Source organism: Panthera leo, chromosome E1 (assembly GCF_018350215.1).
Source record: "Panthera leo isolate Ple1 chromosome E1, P.leo_Ple1_pat1.1, whole genome shotgun sequence".
In the NCBI taxonomy this organism is placed as follows: domain Eukaryota; kingdom Metazoa; phylum Chordata; class Mammalia; order Carnivora; family Felidae; genus Panthera; species Panthera leo.
This window is the reverse complement of record NC_056692.1, coordinates 46431811-46449890: the sequence shown is the minus strand read 5'-3', so window position 1 is coordinate 46449890 and position 18080 is coordinate 46431811. Positions and strand designations below refer to the sequence as shown.

General features: G+C 44.7%; 1 protein-coding gene across 1 annotated transcript in view; it reads left to right on the top strand.

Annotated features, from left to right (window-relative positions):
- The first annotated feature begins 8601 nt into the window (after nt 1–8601).
- The window catches only part of ERN1 (endoplasmic reticulum to nucleus signaling 1), an 82359-nt gene continuing 72880 nt past the window's right edge, over nt 8602–18080 (top strand). The window contains exon 1 of the mRNA XM_042916811.1: nt 8602–8795. Coding sequence (XP_042772745.1) covers nt 8751–8795 — 45 coding nt within the window. The 5' untranslated portion in view covers nt 8602–8750. The remainder of the gene's footprint in view (nt 8796–18080) is intronic.

The window sequence follows — 18080 nt, the reverse complement described above, 5'->3', positions numbered from 1 at the left end:
ATAATTACTTTTATTTAAATTTTAGTTAACTTACAGTGCAATTCTGGTTTCAGGAGTAGAATTCAGTGACTCATCACTTACAAACAATACCCAGTGCTCATCACAAGTGCCCTCCTTAGTATCCATCACCCATCTAGCCCATCTCCCACCCTCCTCCCTCCATCAACTTTAAGTTTGTTCTCTACTAAAATAAAACTCTTCTTTGGTTTAGAAGACACAGCTTGATAAAGTCAAATGAGTTTAATGGTTCATTTGTTTTGGGGCAAATCAGCTTCAGAAGACTTTTTGCCCGCTTTTAAAAGTGTTTTCTTATTAATGAGTTATATGAGTTCTTTCGATCCTTTTTCACATATGCGTATTGTGAAGATTTGCCTTTTTATTTTCCCAACAGTGTCTTTCAAAGAGGAGGCTTTTTTAATTTTGATGAAATCCAATTTATCACTGGTGGGTTTTAAGCAAAAGAGTGACAGGTGGACTTCAAACTCCTTGTGACATTCCACAGTCCAGATTTATCTCCCCCTTAAGAATGACATGAGCTACTAACAATGGCATGCCTACCACAGGCAAAGGCACTCGACAAATTTTAGCTCTAATTCTCGGGACAGTCCTGAAAGGTAGGGAATGTTATTTCTGGTTTTTAGCTCTAATTCCCGGAGCAATCAGAACCAGGGCTCGGAGAGGTTGAGTAATTTGTTTATACTTGCACAATTAATAGATGGCTAAGCAGAGCTGGGATTTGAACTCATAACAATATGATTTCAAACCTTCTACTCTTTGGTCACTATAGCATGCAATCTCCTAAGGGCCACCCTCTGTTTTAGTGAAAACCATTTCTTGTTCTCTGAGAAGATTGAGTTCATCCAACATTTATACCTACACACCTCACTGTTGAGAGAGGATTACTAACCTCCCATACTATGAACCACCCAGTGAACCAAGGGAGCAGGAGCCGGAGGGGCAGTGGGGAGTCCTAACCCAGAACAGTAGGTGGGCCCAGAAGTTGTACAGAAGACGTGAGACCCAAGCCCCCAGGAAGACAGTCAAGAGTACTGTCTGGAGGGGCCTGAAGTCAGTGTGGAGCAAGTCCTGGTAAATAAGAAAGACACCAGCATATGGGGGTTGAAAGAGAAGACAGAGAACACCGTCTAGAACAGTCGTCCGGCCAGCATGGTAACTTGCTCAGATGTGGCTGCCATCGGTGTGTATGCGTGGAGGGAGGTGTGATGTGTGGAAGCTGAAAGGAACCCAAATCATCCCGTGTGATTTCCCCCAACTTCCCTCTTCACCTCAACAGAACATAACACCCTTCTCTCTGGTCTCAGAAGATGTGGCCTCTCATTCACTTGCTCTTTCAACAAACACGTTAAAGTCCCCCTTCCGTGCTTGATCCTGTTCTGGGCATGGGCAGCATGAATGGGAAGGAAACGGTCCCTATCGTCAAGTAGCCCACAGTGTAGCTGAGGGTAAAAAGAAAACCCCTACATTTTATCCCTCTTTAAATCCCCTTCAGCCACAGTCTTCCTCAGAGTGTAGGTGCTGGTAGGGAAGAGAAAAGGAGAAAGAAAACCGCTTTACTGATGGTTGGCCATGGGCCGGGTGTGGTCATACGCAATGTTGATTTAGTCCTCCTAGAAATACTGAGTCAGCATTTTAATCAGGGTTTATTGGTTTTGAGGGATGAACCCAACTCGAAGTAGCCGACTGGCCTGGAACATCCAAGGTGGCTCACCTAGATGGCTCACAGCTGGTGCTGGCCCGCAGGGAGCTCAGCTGGAGATGTTACTTAGAACAACTCCATTCTCCATGTGCCCTGACTGTGGCTTGGGGTTCTCCCAACATAGCAACTAGGCTCCCAGAAGGAGTATCCCCAAAGTAAGTGTTCTAAGAGGAAGGAAATGGAAGCTGCCAGTCCTCTTAAACCTGGGCTGGGAAGTCCCTGAATGTCACTTCTGGTGAAAACCAGTCACAGAGCCAGCCTAGATTCGAAGGAGGAGAAACAGCTCTTAATTAATTAGTTTTTTTTTTTTTTTTGGCTTACTTATTTTTTAAGATTTTTAAATTTTATTTGAGAGAGAGAGTGCAAGTGAGTGAGGGGCAGAGAGAGAGAATCCCATGAGGGGCAGAAAGAAAAAGAGAGAGAGAGAAGTGGGGCTCACTCGAGGTGAGGCTCATGTTTTCCCTGAAGTGGGGCTCGAGCTCACCTGAAGCAGGGCTTGAACTCACCCCCAAAGTGGGACTTGAACTCACAAACCATGAGATCATGACCTGAGCTGAAGTCAGATGTTTAACGACTGAGCCACCCAGATGCCCTAAGATTTTTATTTTTAAGTAATCTCTACACCTAACGTGAGGCTCGAACTCACAACCCTGAGATCACCTCCCAACCTGGGAGGTGCCCACTGGGGGACAGTCAACAGGTCTGGCACACAACCTGGCATATCCGCCCCTCTTGTCTGGTCAGGGGCTGGCCCCAATTCTTGTTTGCTTGCTCCCTCTGAGGTTGCAGCAGTGAGAAGAGCCCCTTGAACATGGCGAACGTTTGATGAACTCTTGTCGAATTCCTTCTTCTCTATCTTGTGGATGTAACTACACCAGTCAAATGCTTTCCATTCTGCCCTGGCGAGGTCTCTTGTATCCATCTTGTTCTTCTCTCCCTTTTCTTGCTCTAGGTTAAGACCGAAGTGACTCTTGTTAATGACATCCTAACAGTCTCTCAAATGCCGGTCTTTTCCCTTAAAGCTCAGATTCAGTCCTGTCACTCTGCTGCCTACTAGACAAAGCCCAGCTGGAAGCACCCCGCTGGCCCTCCTGCCTGCCTTCCGCACCTCATCGGCCACTGCTCCCCCGTGGGGAGGCCAAACCCCGGCTCACTGATGAGTCAGCTTAGGCTTCCATGACGCCACACAGGGTCATCCTTTCCCCAGGCCTTTGTTTAGGCCCTCCTCTTCCCCTGCCGTATCTGAAAAGACCCAGCACAGAAACTACTTCCGTGAAGCCCACCCCGCCCTGCTCTATCCATCCCACCCCCTCTCTTCCACCTGACCCATCTCGCTCTTGCACACTATAGTTCTGTTTCTGAGTTTATTCCTGCCTCCTCAAACTTTTCACAGTTAGCTTTGCACGGTGGTTATTTCTGTGCAGGCCATAACACTTTCACCAACTTGCCTACGCTGTCATATTCCCTCATGGTACCAATCCTTTGTACTCAGAAGCCCTTGGTGATATTTGTTAAAAGAATGAATGAATGAATGAGGGGCACCTGGGTGGCTCAGTCGGTTAAGCGTCCAACTTCTGCTCAGGTCATGATGTCACAGTTTGTGGGTTCAAGCCCCGTGTCAGGCTCTGTGCTGACCAAACCTGGAGCCTGCTTTGCGTTCTGTGTCTCCCTCTCTCTCTGCTCGTCCCCTGCGTGTGCTCTCTCTCTCAAAATAAATAAAATGTTAAAAAAAATTTGTTTAAAAAGAATGAATGAATGAGTAGTAATCATTCACGTAGAAGTCAGAGATGGAGTCATCTGCAGTACGAAGCTGACTACATTATAACTAAAGTTGCCTTCTTCTCTAAAATCTGGTTACGTCAGGAAGCCTGGGTGGTTCAGTTGGTTAAGTGTCCAACTCTTGATCTCAGTTCAGGTCTTGATCTCAGGGTCATGAGGCCAAGACCCGAGTTGGGCTCTGTGGAGCCTACTTAAAAAAAATAAGAAAAAAAATCCGGTTGTTCTAGAGGGAAAACAGAGAGAGGAGGTAAGGTTTACACAGTAAGCTTTGAGAAACACAGTCCGGAAGGAGGAAAAAGAGCCAGAAAATGGGAATATCCAGAGAGGGGAAAGTTCAGAAAAAAGGACTGTTAGCATACCTGAAGGGAGGCCCAGGAAAAACAAGATGAAGTATGGCCACTGGGATTTTACAAGAGGAAGAATGTTTATGAGCTGCCTGAAAGAAGTTTCCAGAGAGTTCTGTGGAAATAAGCCAGACCCCAGGGGATTAGGAGGGACTGGCCAGCAAAAAAGTGGAGGCATTTTGAGAGGACAGTCATTTCCACACTGGCGCCGTGTTGGCTCTCTGAGAGTATTAATATATGATAAACGGTGACACTATGGACACTTCACCACGGTGGCACACAGACTTGGCACAACTGGGTGTGAAATACAACAGCTCGCAGGCAAGTGAACAAATAAGCAGTCAAGATTAGATTGAATTATCTCACAGGGCAGAACTCCCAAGAGGAAGCTCACTATTCTTTCCCAGATGGCCCCCCTGTTACTTACATTCTTTTCCACAACCCCCCCCCCCCCACACCCCGCATGAGACCAGGAGGCTTATATGCTATTTGAGGCAATGCCCCTGATCAGCACATATTTATACAAACTTCTGGTTGTTATCAGTACTCCAGGGAAACGCCAATCCTGGCTACTGGCTATGTTTACAGGTCACATAATGGTCCCTTATCATAATGCTGTGGGAGGAGCACGAATAACAAGCAGCAAATGGGGCAATGAGTGACAGCATCTGGGGGTCGACCGAGCCAAACTCCAAAGTCGGGTAAGTAGCTGGGTTCTAATCCACGTTGGGCCTCTTGCTAGCTGTTTGTTACCCCACCAGACTGTTAACCTTTTAAAATTTCAATGTGTCATCTGTAAAATAGGGCAAACAACACCTACCTCTGTAATTGCTGTGCAGATATGAGATGATCCCATAAAGCATGTACTTGCACATTTCCAAACAATTGCAAACAGTTAATATATATATTAAATATATTAATTTGTAAATAGTAATTATAAACATTAATTTGTAAATATATAAATATATATTATTGTATATTTTTTAAATGTTTATTTTTGAGAGAGAGAGAGAGAGAGAGAGAGAAAGCACAAGTGGAGGAGGGGCAGCGAGAGAGGGAAACACAGAATCTGAAGCAGGCTCCAGGCTCCGAGCTGTCAGCACAGAGCCCAACCGGGGGTTCGAACCCACGAGCTGTGAGATCATGACCTGAGCTGAAGTCGGATGCCCAACCGACCGAGCCACCCAGGCGCCCCTAAATATATATATTTTTTATAATGTTTATTTATTTTGAGAGAGAGCATGCTCACGTGTATGTGGGGGAGGAGCAGAGAGAGAGGGAGAGTCCCAAGCAGGCTCCATGCTGTCAGCACAGGGCCCAACACGGGGCTCAATCCCCCAAACCATGAGATCATGACCTGAGCGGAAATCAAGAGTTGGACACTCAACCACTGAGCCACCCAGGTGCCCCAACAGCCAATAAATATTAACAGTGATAAGAAGAACACTTACCTTTGAGACATTCCTGAAACTGTCAACCGTGACCTCTCTTTTTGGTTTTACCAGCTCTTCCTTTCAAGTCTCCTTCAAAGGCAGCTACCCACTCTCCAAATAGCTATCTGCAGACCAGCCTCATAATCATTTTTAAATGAAATTTTGAAGGGTTTTAAACAGGAATGACACAGGCACAAACTCTTTAAAGTCTGAGTCATAATTTATTCCACCAGAGGGCGACATTTGCTAAAATAAACAAAAGGGATTAGCCCACAGGAATTAACACCGGACATTGTAAGTGAACTGGCGCCCAGGATCTTGGCTGCCCTTAGTCACCTGCGGAAACTGGAAAACACACAGGCCTGGGGTCCACCCCCGGAGACGCTGAATCAGTAGGGGAGGAGGGCACGAAAAGGCGTTGGAATTCTTTTTTTTTTTTTTTTTAAAGCTTTCCAAGTTTGGGGCGGTGCCTGGGTGGCTCAGTCAGTTAAGCATCCAGCTTTGGCCCAGGTCATGATCTTGCAGTTTGTAAGTTCGAGTCCCACACCTGGCTCTGTGCTGACAGCACAAAGCCTGCTTGGGATTCTCTCTCTCTTCTCTCTGCCCCTCCCTGACTTGCATTTTTTCTCTCTCTCTCTCTCTTTCTCAATAAATAAATAAACTTAAATAAATAAATACATACGTAAATGTTCTCCAAGTTTGGGAACCACTGGTCTAGAGAAAAGTAAAATAAGATTTTGTGAACTCACTTTCTCTCAGCCCCCATCTCCTCATACACATTCAGGTCCTGCTGCTGTCCTTGTTGAATCTGATACACATATTTTTCTTGCCTTGGTGAAAAAAGAGGGCTTATCTTTACACAAAGACCATGACCTTTGCCTTGCTTAGTGGATGCTATTCAATGCAACTTCCAGAAAGGTCATCTACTGTCCATTTTCAGGTCTTTTATATGGGCAGGTACACTTCAAAGGCACCCTACAAAATATTTCCATTTCTGCTCGTATTTATCAGTGATGCCAGCTTTTGCTTTATCATGAGCAAAAAGCTGTTAAAACAGTACCTAACTGTGGAGCAAGATTATGGGCAATGCTGCCATAAATAAAACCAGAGCTTATCAGTATGAGTTGCCAATCAAGTGGAAAGCACATAAAACATGGGAACTGATTAAGTGTAAGAACAATCTAACTGGTATATAAGAAATTCTGAGAACCTATAAAAGTGCAGTTAAGGACCGAAGATTTGGTCCAACTGAGTACAAGATACAAAATATACCAACCTGGCCTGGACTTTTTGGAATGGGCTTTTCTTTTTTTTTTTAATTCATTGGATCTCTAAAACTGATTTGTGAGTCAGATGAGTCAGATTCCCCTTTGTGTTTTATCTACTATGCTTACAGGGGTCACAGTGACATTTTGAATTGTCAAAGAGTTGCCAGAGTTCCAGCACAGAAAGTTCCTCTCCTAGACTTACTCTGTTTTAGGAAAAGCACCAGAGAAGGGATGTGAAAGTAACATTTTGTAGTCAAGCTTCTCTTTTAACTCAAACACGTGCTCTTACAGATCCAGTCTTCAGCTCACAAGCTGGACAGGTAATCATTAAAGAACTCCTCCCAGTTTCTGTGCTGTTGGCTCCTCCCTGGACACCAGGCTATGCTGCTTGGGACTGATGGAGCCTCTGCTTCCTCACATCCCTCCGTCAATCCCAAACCTCTCTGCATTGAAACATGCCGAAAACACTTTTCAAAATGTGTCTACAACTTTCACAGTTGCCAAGATTTGTCCCACTCTTAAACTGGTGTTGGATTCTCCAGCATTGGTAGAGATTAGTCCCTTGACTTCCATCCAGGCATTGGGGGCTGGGAATAGGGAACTCTGTTGCTGGGATTTGGGCTTCCTCTGAACATTTCTGCCTTATACTTAGATAGGACTGATCCACAGTGCACACAGACCAGACATTTGGTCAGTCCTCTGCTACTTCTTTGCTGTTTTCTCTAGCATTGCTTACTCCAGTCTCCCAAACTCCAAAAAAATCTTAGGCTGTCCTATGAGCAAGTTAGGAAAAATCAGAGAAGTTGCTATCCCCTTGTCTTTTCTTCCAAAGATATGTAAATGTGCTGTGAATCTTAGTTTATATTGTAACAAACAATATGCCCTCTCTGTCCACTTCCACCCAAGAGGAGAGCAGCATGGACCCAGTGACCAAATTCAGGTTAATAGTCCATAATCCTCAAATAGATCTTGTATGAGCCTTCAACACACCCAGTCCCTCCAATGGGTTATGACACATGTCATCTCTAGCTTCACCAGGTCACATCTACTAAATGTCACATAAACACAAGACACAGGCTGCTGAAATGGTTTCCTTCTTTGCTTATAATTTTTGGCGAATGACTTGGCTGTGGTTTATTCCAAAAGGAATTGATGGCTGTGGGACGTGACTTGAAGGAAATTGTTGAAAGGGAAGAAAGGGGCCTTCGGACTAGCTGAGGCACAGCTGGAGGACCCCAGAGCTTGTATGCGCATGGCAGAAGTGTTGTGTTTGCTGGAATCCCTGCCAGCTGCTGACCCTGGCTCTGGAGGTTGCTCAAGATTCCATCACGACGACTGGGGGCGCCTGGGTGGCGCAGTCGGTTACGCGTCAGACTTCAGCTCAGGTCACGATCGCAGTCCGTGAGTTCGAGCCCCGCGTCCGGCTCTGGGCTGATGGCTCGGAGCCTGGAACCTGTTTCCGATTCTGTGTCTCCCTCTGTCTCTGCCCCTCCCCCGTTCGTGCTCTGTCTCTCTCTGTCCCAAAAATAAATAAAAAACGTTGAAAAAAAAATTAAAAAAAAAAAATCAGTAAACACTTACAAAAATTAAAAAAAAAAAAAAAAAAAGATTCCATCACGACGAAAAGACGAAGCGGGGGCTCGGAACACCCGGCACCGCCCGTCTCCTGACCTTTCCTCTGGTCAAGTCTTAAGAAGCGGGTCTCTCGGCGGGGTTGGTGAGACGGTCTGGGGAGGGGGTGCACCCGCGTGGCGGGATTGCTGTTCTCCTTCAGCTCTCGGAAAAGCTCCCTGTCTAAATCGCTCAGGGCCCCTAGACGCCTGACGCCCAGGCCTGATCCTTCCCCCCAGCAACCGGGGCCGCGTGACGCCCAGCCAGCAGGAGGCCAGCCCCGCCCCGGACCCGCCCCTCCAGTAGGCCCCGCCCCGAGCCCGCCTTCGGGCCCGCCCCCCTCGCCCTGTTTTGGGTCCGCCCCCAGGCCGGCCCCGCCTCCGGCCCCGCCCCGACCGGAAGAAGCGGCGGCACCCGGTGCTTATAGGGCAGGGCATGGGGGTGCCGCCACCGCCTAGTCAGCTCTACGTCGGCTGAAGTCCTGCCGCCGCGGCGCTGTAGTCGCGGCGCCCCCGCCCCGTCCTCTGCCTGCCCGCCGGCCCGCACCGCCCCCCCGGAGCCGGCCGGCCGGGCCCGGAGCCAGGCCCGAGTCCTCGCCATGCCGGTCCGGCTGCTGCTGGCGCTGCTGCTGTCCGGCCTCGGGGTGAGTGACCGGGGAGCGTGGGGTGGGGGACAGCGCGTGGCGGACCGGGGTCCGAGTCGGGAGCGCGGCGGCGGCGGCCCGAGGCCCCGCGCGCGCCAGCGGAGGTTCGGGCCGGGCGTGGGAGACGGCGCCGGGCGGGGAGCGAGCACCTCCCGGCCGGCCGGAGTGGCGGCCGCGGCCGGCCCCGCCGAGGCGCACGCCACCCGAGGGGCCTGGCGGGTCAGCGCGCTGTCACGGGCAGCGCTTCCCGGACCCCGTGCGCTCCAGTACAAGTTTGTGTCGTCCCGGCGGCACCTCGGGGCCTCTGGAAGGCCCCGCGCCCTTGGGAGGCCATCCCACCTGCCCGACCCTTCCCACAGGTGGGCGCCGCCTCTACCTGCCGGAGGCCGTGGGGCAAGGATGCAAAAGGGCCGTGTAACCGAAGGGCAGGGAACGTCTTGCGTTTATAATCCTGGTTTGAACTTTTAAAAATGCGAAAACTTTGGGAGGCACATGCAACTGGGAATGGGTAAGCATTTTTACCTGTGAGCTTGATTCTGCTTACCTGCCTCGCACGTTTCTAGGTCTTCAGAGGCAGGAGGTTTCCTGCACCAAGATTGCGTTAAGGAGGTTAAGCCGAGGGATTTGCCCTCTTTTTAAAGATCCCTTGTGGGACCGCGCGGTAAAGCCGCTTCAAAACTTTAAATGAAAGACCGTCTCCTTCTGGGAGAGCGCGGTGGAGCTGTCTGAAACGCCTTTTCATCTTTTCCTGGAGAGAAGCTCCTGGATTACACTTATTTAACTGTTTAAGGCCTTTACTCAGGCTATGGATTTGGGCCCCATAGCTGGGGAGGACATTTTGTGGACAGACCTGGCTTTTTTTCTTCTGGTTTGAAGAACCTAAATTAGTGGTTTAAAAAAAAAAAAAAAAAAAAACACAAAAACGCATTGTTCAGGATGTGGGATATGGTACACTGGCCAGGTTCTGTTTAATGACTTCCAGTATGTACTCTTTAATATGGTATATCATGTACCAGCTGTCCAGATTGACACGAGTGTACCTAAGGGCCACAGTGTGAGCTCCTCGGAGGTTATACACTTTTGGTAAATAATAGTCAGTGCTCTTGGAGTAACAAGAATTTGGAAACAGATGAAGTAGAATAAAAAATCATCTTTTTCAGATTTGGGTGTTTTTGTTTGTTTTTAAAGGAAAATTTGTACATACTTCATGATAGATCTCATGTAAGTTAACTTTTTCTTCCAATTCAAAAAAAAAATCCACTTTCATAGCTAGGGTCATGTTTTGAACTTGAACACTTGGCCTTGAATTGGTTGACTGTTGTTTGGTACCTGTTCATAAATAAGAGTATAAACAGAATGACCAAACAAATGATATGGAAATCGATCATTTCCTATCACAGCCTAGGTATACATGGGCTTTGGGTTTTGCTACATATTTCCATTGGCTGTTCTTTGATGGATTCTAGTATTTTAGTTATTGAGTAACTTAGAGCCAAAAATAACTATTCTGCTTTAGTTGGGACTATAGTTTCAGTTTGTGTAAATATTTCCAAATTGTATTTAGAAATCCACCCTTCTCAAAGTTCATGGTAAAATATCCCAGACCCTTATTAAAAAGTTACATTTTAGTATAACTGCTTTGTAAGTAAAACGTCAGAATTTCACTCCCAGAATTATCTACCAGTAAAAATTTTGATCCCCAAACAGAGTGAGAATTATTATTTTAAATTCCAAACGGAACTCATTGCTGAGTTTGCAGTTAAACCAGGTCCTGCAGAACCCACTGGTTGTAAAATTGGACAAACCTGAGTTCAAACTGGTCACTTGTTAGCTGTGCCCTCAGGCGAGTTATTTTACTTTTTAGAGAGTCTGTTTCCTGATATGCGAAATGGGGACAGCCAGCACATGTGAAGGCGCCTTGCATATCATAGGTAATAAATGTAAACTCTCCCCCCACCAGATGCTTTTCACTGTCATTATTTTTGTTACTGCTATAGTGTACCTCTAGGAGGAATATTTTTCGATGCTATGTCTCTTTTTTAAAGGTTTTAGTTTATTTATTTCTTAGGAATCTCTATACCCAACATGGGGCTCCAACTCATCACCCTGAGATCAAGAGTCGCATGCTCTTCTGACTGAGCCAGCCAGGCACCACAGTGCTCTTTGCTTTGATTGATGAAGTAACTAGGGCATTGGAGGCAATACTGTGATTTTTTTTTATTTTTCAAGAGAGTGTGACTGATTGAGCCAGACATTGACTCATAGGCTGAGACTCTAGGCTACCATATCCAAAATGCAGTGACATCGGTGTTGTTAACTTTAGGCTGTCTTTTGTTCATCCAAATTGTGCATATTTAGTGAGTGTTTTCCCTCCTTCTTAGACCTGGATCTTGTGCCTAATGTTGGTTTGTGTCACATTATTGCTGTCTTCTAGTCCTCATTTAATGGTGTTGCCACTTCTGTCAGGTACCAAAGAGATCCGCAGCATGGGAGGGAACATGCTTTCTTCAGCTAGAATATATACAATTTCTTTTGTTCAGCCAGTGTTTTGGCTTTAGAGGAGAACAAACAATGTCACCGAGAACTAAGGGCCACGTATGTACAGAAACACGCTAAGAATATCATCGGAGTCTTAACTAGAAACGTACTTGCTTATCATTTACTCAGATAGTTATCACTTGCACAAATTATCCCACTAGGAGATATCAAGTATTTATACTGAGGCCATGAGGTGAATGTTTCATTAAGCTCCTATCAGGACTGCCGATCATGAAATTGGACTGTAGTTGTGCACGTGTGTGTATTTTATGTCATTAACTTGCCTGGCCATTGGGCTTTCCACCGTAATATAGCTTCTCAGAGCGCAAGAGAAAATGTATGAGAGTTCCTCTTGAGAGAGTTCAACAGTAGACCATATTCCTGAATGTAAAACCGGTGAAGTACGCAAAGGTTTCTTGTCTGGACAGAATAGTGCCACCTTCATGGCCCTGGGAGAGAGAGTTATTTGCCCACTTCGGATTTTGACTCCCATTTTTCAGGTTGAGGAATCTTGGGATAATGATGTCATTTTTCACTGGAAACCTCTGGTTTGGGGATCCAAAGTAATCTTTAGGCTCAGTATTGTCCACGTGTTAGAATGATCAAATGTGCTCCTAAAGAGATGATATAGGTGGGAAAGATGCAATGTATCATTTTAATGGATTCAGTTTTTATTATGCACAAATAACTCGGGGCCTGTAACCTAGCAATATGATTAGAGTGTGGTGCTGGCTTTAAAAACAGGGACAGTGAATCATAGTTTGTGAATAATAAACATGCTGGTTGGCTGTATTTCCCAGGGGTTGGGGATTTTTTTTTTTTTTTCCTATCTTTATCTTCACCTATATCCCATGTTTGGTGGCAGACTTTCCTGCCTCAGAGCAACACATTCTTCGTGATGTTTAAGTGAGTGCAGCAGACAAGAAATGGACTGGGGAAAGTAGAACTTTTAAACGTAATCATAAGCTCCCTGTTTGCATTTTTTCAAAAGTTTTTTAAGTTTATTTATTTTGAGAGAGAGTGCGTGCACGCACAAGCAGGGGAGGGACAGAGAGGGAGAGAAAATTCTAAGCAGGGTCTACCTGTCAGCGCGGAGCCCAACTTGGGGCTCCATTTCACGAATCATGAGGTCACTACTTGAGCCGAAATCAAGAGTGAGAGGCTCAACTGACTGAGCCAGCCAGGCACCCCATGTTCTTTTTTTTTTCTTTTTTTTTTTTTAATTAAAATTAAGTAAGCTCTACCCCCAATGTGGGGTTTGAACTCACAACCCTGAGATCAAGAGTCCCATGCTGTACTGACTGAGCCAGCCAGGCACCCTCTACATCACTTCTGATCATCATGTGATCTTTGTTCATGTCCGAACACACAGCAAATACCACAGTATAAAAATATGTGTTCTATATTTATGTTCTGTTCCTCCTCCCCCCCCCCCCCCAAAACGATTAGGACATTTTCTGAGTATGTCATTGAATTTGTCACTTTTACCAGCACCTTAGTAAACAGCCATCCATGCCAAAAGCATTTGAGCCTTCTGTGCCCAGTCTGAGGTTGGGGACAAGGGTCATAACTGACCAAAATCGATATGGTAGTAAACCATGCCTTGCATAGTGACCACCCTACTGGGGTCATATAAATTGTTTCCAGTTTTCCCATTATTATAAGGAGAGGTGTATTTCCCTTTCTTTAAATCTTTTGTATGTTTGATGCTTTCTATATGATAACATGGGAAGATTTTCAAAAATCCCTCAAAGTAATCATATTTATTATAGAAATGTTAGAAAACATGGATAAGTCTAAATTAAAAAAATAAACCAAACAACAAACCTGTAATCCTACTACCCAAACATTACCTCTAGTAACATTTTTAAGCGCTTGATTGACCTATAATTCATATATCCTACAGTTCACACATTTAAAGATGTAAATCAGTGGTTTTTAGTATATTCACAGAACTGGGCAACCATTACCCCAATCAATTTTATAATATTTTTATCATCCCCCAAAGAAACTCCACACATTCGCTATGACTTTCCATTTCCCACTCACCTCCCAGCCCCTGGCAACCATGAATCTACTTTCTTATCTACATAGATTTGCCCTGGACATTTCAGGTGAATAGAATCTTAATGCATGTGGTCTTTTGTAACTAACTTCTTTCACTTAGCATAGTGTTTTCATCCATGTTGTATTGCTGTTTTGTTCTTTTTTATTGCTGAATAATATTCCATTATAATGGATATACCACATTTTGTTTATCCATTTTTTTAAACGTTTATTCATGTTTTGAGAGACAGAGGGTGGGGGGGAGGGGCAGAGAGAGAGAAGGAGACACAGAATCTGAAGCAGGCTCCAGGCGCTGAGCTGTCAGCACAGCCCGATGTGGGACTTGAACCCATAAGCTGTGAGAGCATGACCGAACTGAAGTTCGACACTTAGCCAACTGAGCCACCCGGGCGCCCCTGTTTATCCATTTTTAAGATGATAGGCATTTGGTTGGTTGTTTGCCCTTTTTGGCTATTAGGAATAATGCTGCTATGAACATTTGTGTACAAACTTTTGAATGGCCATATTTTTTCATTTTTCTTGGATATATATACCTAGGAGTGAGACTTCTGGGTCATATGGCAACTCTGTGTTTAACCTTTTAAGTAACTGGCAGACAGTTTTCCAAAGCACCTGCACTAATTGACATTCCCACCTGCAATGTAGAAGGGTTCTCATTTCTCCACATCCTCATCAACATTTGATATTCTCTTTTTGATTGTAGTCAGCCTACGGGGTGTGAAAAGGTAACTCATTATGGTTTTGATTTGCATTTCCCTAATGGCTGATCTAATATCTTGATATATATCCTTCCAGACATTTTTTTCTGTGCACATATTTGTACAGATAATATTTTTCTTCCCCAAACTGGAGCGTATCCTAGATCTTTCTGTGTCAATAAATTTAATTCTATAACATTCTCACTGCTGCATACTTCTCTGGATGCATATACCATAATTTGACCATTCAGCCACTTAGATATTGAGGCTGTTTTTAATTTGCATTATAAGCAATGTGATAAACCTTCTTGTTTAAGCATATCTCAACTGCCAGATTATTTCCTTGGGGTAATTTCCCAGTACCAGAATTTGCTAACCTTATTTACTCTTGCCCTCTCCCCCCAGCCCCCAAGCAGTATTGGATGTTTTAAAAAACACAAAACTAACCTTTAAATTGGTTTTATAATAACCATTTTAAAGTAACCCATTTTCTTTTAGCAGTGTGGATTTTAGGTCAAGTGAAAGTGGAATGTTTAGATGTTGTTTTCTTTTCTTCTATTTTGTAGATGTAAATAACCATGGTGGTCTCGCGATGACAACTTATATACCTAAAAGCTGCTGAGAAATGTTTTATCCTGATTTGTTAAGTAACTTGTTTGCAGAGTCCTTTGGTCTGCCATGGTTTCAGATCAGCTTTCTAGCAGATATGGCTCCCATGAGCACCCTGAAATACCTCGGGATGATTCTGTGAGTTTGGTTTTGAGGGTAGCCCATCTCCTGCAGACAAGATTCTTTCTGTAGTTTGTTGTGAGGCCATTAAATTTTTTTTTTTAAGTTTATATATTTATTTTCTAGGGGAGGGGGAAAGAGAAAATCCCAAGCAGGCTCTGCACTGTCAGCGCGGAGCCTGATGTGGGGCTTGAACCTACGAACTGTGAGATCATGACCTGAGCCGAAATCAAGAGACCCTTAACTGACTGCGCCACCCAGGTGCCCCAGAGGCCATTTAAAATTTTGCCTCAAGACTGTTTATATATAAATCCAGAGTTGGTGCATTGATTGTCCCTTTTGGAGGCTGCAGTTCTTAAAACAGATAGCTTGTCCACACAGCTGTTTTTCCTGGGAAGACTCAGGTAGCACTTGACAGTGGAGTAACATGTTTGGTGGTGCTTTGTTTTGTTTTTCCTATAAACATACCTAAACTGATTCATCCAAAGAAACGTCATGTCTTTCCAAATAATCACCTCTTTAGGGGTCAGGGGTCATGTCATACGGATCAGTTTAAAAAATTTTTGTTTTTAGTTTTACTTTTCAGTATTTCACTTAGGAATTTATTTAACCAGTTTAATAATTCAACTTTAAAACAAAGGAATCATAAAAAAGCAAATATTTACTTTTAAGCCGGTGATCCTTACCCAATGTGAAACCTTTCCCAGTTTCCTTCCAGTTTTTGCTCGACTGTAACTTCTACATGGTTCACACTGAAATTTTGATCAAAACTGTTACTCAGACTGATGTATAATTTATTGAGGACACCTGGATCTGATTTTTGGTTTTTAAAAACTAAACACTTGCTATCACTTAGGGGATTCAGCAGTATATTCTTTGAAGGGGATTTCCAAAAAAAATCCACAAATACTGTGAGCATTGGGAGCATATGTGCATAGATGGATAGCCTCCCAAGGTTAGAGTCAGGGTGTCTTAGACTGCTAGAAGGAGTCTTGTGGATCTAGTCCAGTGAGCCTCAGTATTTTCCCCACCTCACGTTAGGAATAGAATGCATATCCATCAGTAACAGTGGGAGTACATTTGGGGCATATGCCATTCCCTCCCCTCCCAAATTGAACAAATGCTCTCTGCCCTTTTCCCCAGAGCAGACAGATGAGGAAGCTGAGGCCAGAGAGGGCTAGTGACCTGTTCAAGGTCATGCTTCAGTGACCTTGCTGCAATGAGAGATTGGGTGTGGAGAAGGACTGGGAAGAGAAGAAAGCAGACTTTCTAGTAAGCTTCAGGAACATGCTCAGATAATGCTTTTGTTCATCCCCTTAGGATTGTGGCCTCATACCCTTTGTTCCAGTACTCGAAAGATGCAGCTTTGAGGGGGAAACACTGCCTTCGCCCGAGACTCTCCATCAGCAAGAAGGACCATTTTTAACTCTGGAGCCGAGTCCAATGATCATGGATAGAGGAGATTCAGGGGCCCTAAGCCTATTTCATAGTTGAAGCTTGTTTCTATACTCAGATCTAATAATATCCAAGCAGGTGCATGTGTTTCAGTAAGATCTTACCCAGAAATGTTTCTGAAATAGCAAAACTGAAAGTTCATATCTTAGAAGCCTTTAAACCAGAGTTGCTCTTCCTTGGTGCAGTCAGTCTTTGGTACAGAATCCTGAAAAGATCAAACCTTCTAATCATCAGTCTTGGCCTGGTTTGCCCTTGCAGAGGCCCCTGCCTCCCAGCCAGTTCTGGCACCAGGAAGTGGGTCTGTGGTGACAGGAGAGAGAGTGGCCTTGGCCCTTGGACCACAGTGGAGGGACGAAGGTTAGTTTAGGTGGATTTCAGGAGAGTAATGAGGGAGAAAGGAGGGCACCAGGAAGGTGCTCCAGGGAGAGAGGGGTATCACTTCTCTTGACATAGAAGGCAGGGACCCTGTCTTGCTTATCTGCATCCTCTGTGGCATTTAGCACGGTGAGTTGGCCATACCCACTGTAGGGAGCACTCAGCAGATAATGATTGAGTATTCCTTTTTGAAGTTTTTTAAGACCAATAAAAACAAGGGGCTGTTTTATCATCAGGCATGTGGGTTGTGGGTTTCATAGGGGGAAGGAGCGGGAGGAAGATGTTCCTGTGTCCTTTAATGGGATCTCATCAATAGTGTTTCTACAGAGGGAGAGAGGTTTCTGGAATCCTTGCACGGGTGGCCATGAACCACAGTGTGTGGTGTCCTCTTGATGGGCTCCTCATGTCAGTAACGAGATTAATTTTTCCATTGTCAGACCCCGTGAGATAAATGGTTGGTAATCATTCAAGTCAGTTTCATTTTTCACTCAGCATGATGTTTCATTGTTAAAAAACGAACCTTGATCTAGGGCTGTCCTTTTATGTATAAAACATGATTTCCCTAGTTAGTAGACTAATTTCTAATTATAATTCAAAACCACCCCATTCTCCAGTGGATTATTTTCCCCCCTCTATTTCAGATGAGGGAATAACTGTTCGTCTGGGTTGCAGAAGTGTTTGCCATGGAAACTGAATTTTTTCATACATTTTCTGAACAAACAGTGCTGTCAGAATCCTTAGATCCTGATATTGTCATTGACCTACAGTTGGGTCACAGGTGTTTGTTGACCAAACTGAGTCAGATCTCTTTTAAATTAAACGACCCATGACTCCTGAGGAGCGTCTAAGAGTGAGAGAAACACCTGTCTAGGAGGCCACATCTGCAACCAGGAATGTGTGAAGTTGAGGCAATGCCTCTCAGCCCTGGCCGAATTAGTCATCTAGGGTCACCTGGGGAGCTCATTAAAAACCCTGAGGTGCCACCCAAGGTGACTGAAATCAGAATCTCTAGGAAGGGAGCCCAGCATCCTTTCTTTTAAATAAAATATAATAATTGTATACATATAACTTTAATTTTTTAAATATGTTTTATACATAAGAAGACAGCCCTGGATCAAGGTTCGTTTTTTAACAATGAAACATCAGGGGCGCCTGGGTGGCTCAGTCAGTTAAGTGTCCGACTTCAGCTCAGGTCATGATGTCACAGTTCGTGAGTTCAGGCCCCGCATCAGGCTATGTGCTGACGGCTCGGAGCCTGGAGCCTGCTTCGGATTCCGTCTCCCTCGCTCTCTGCTGTTCCCCCACTCGTGCTGCATGTCTCTCTCCTTCAAAAATAAACAAACATTAAAAAAAAAATTTTCACCAATGAAACATCATGCTGAGTGAAAAATGAAACTGACTTGAATGATTACCAACCATTTAT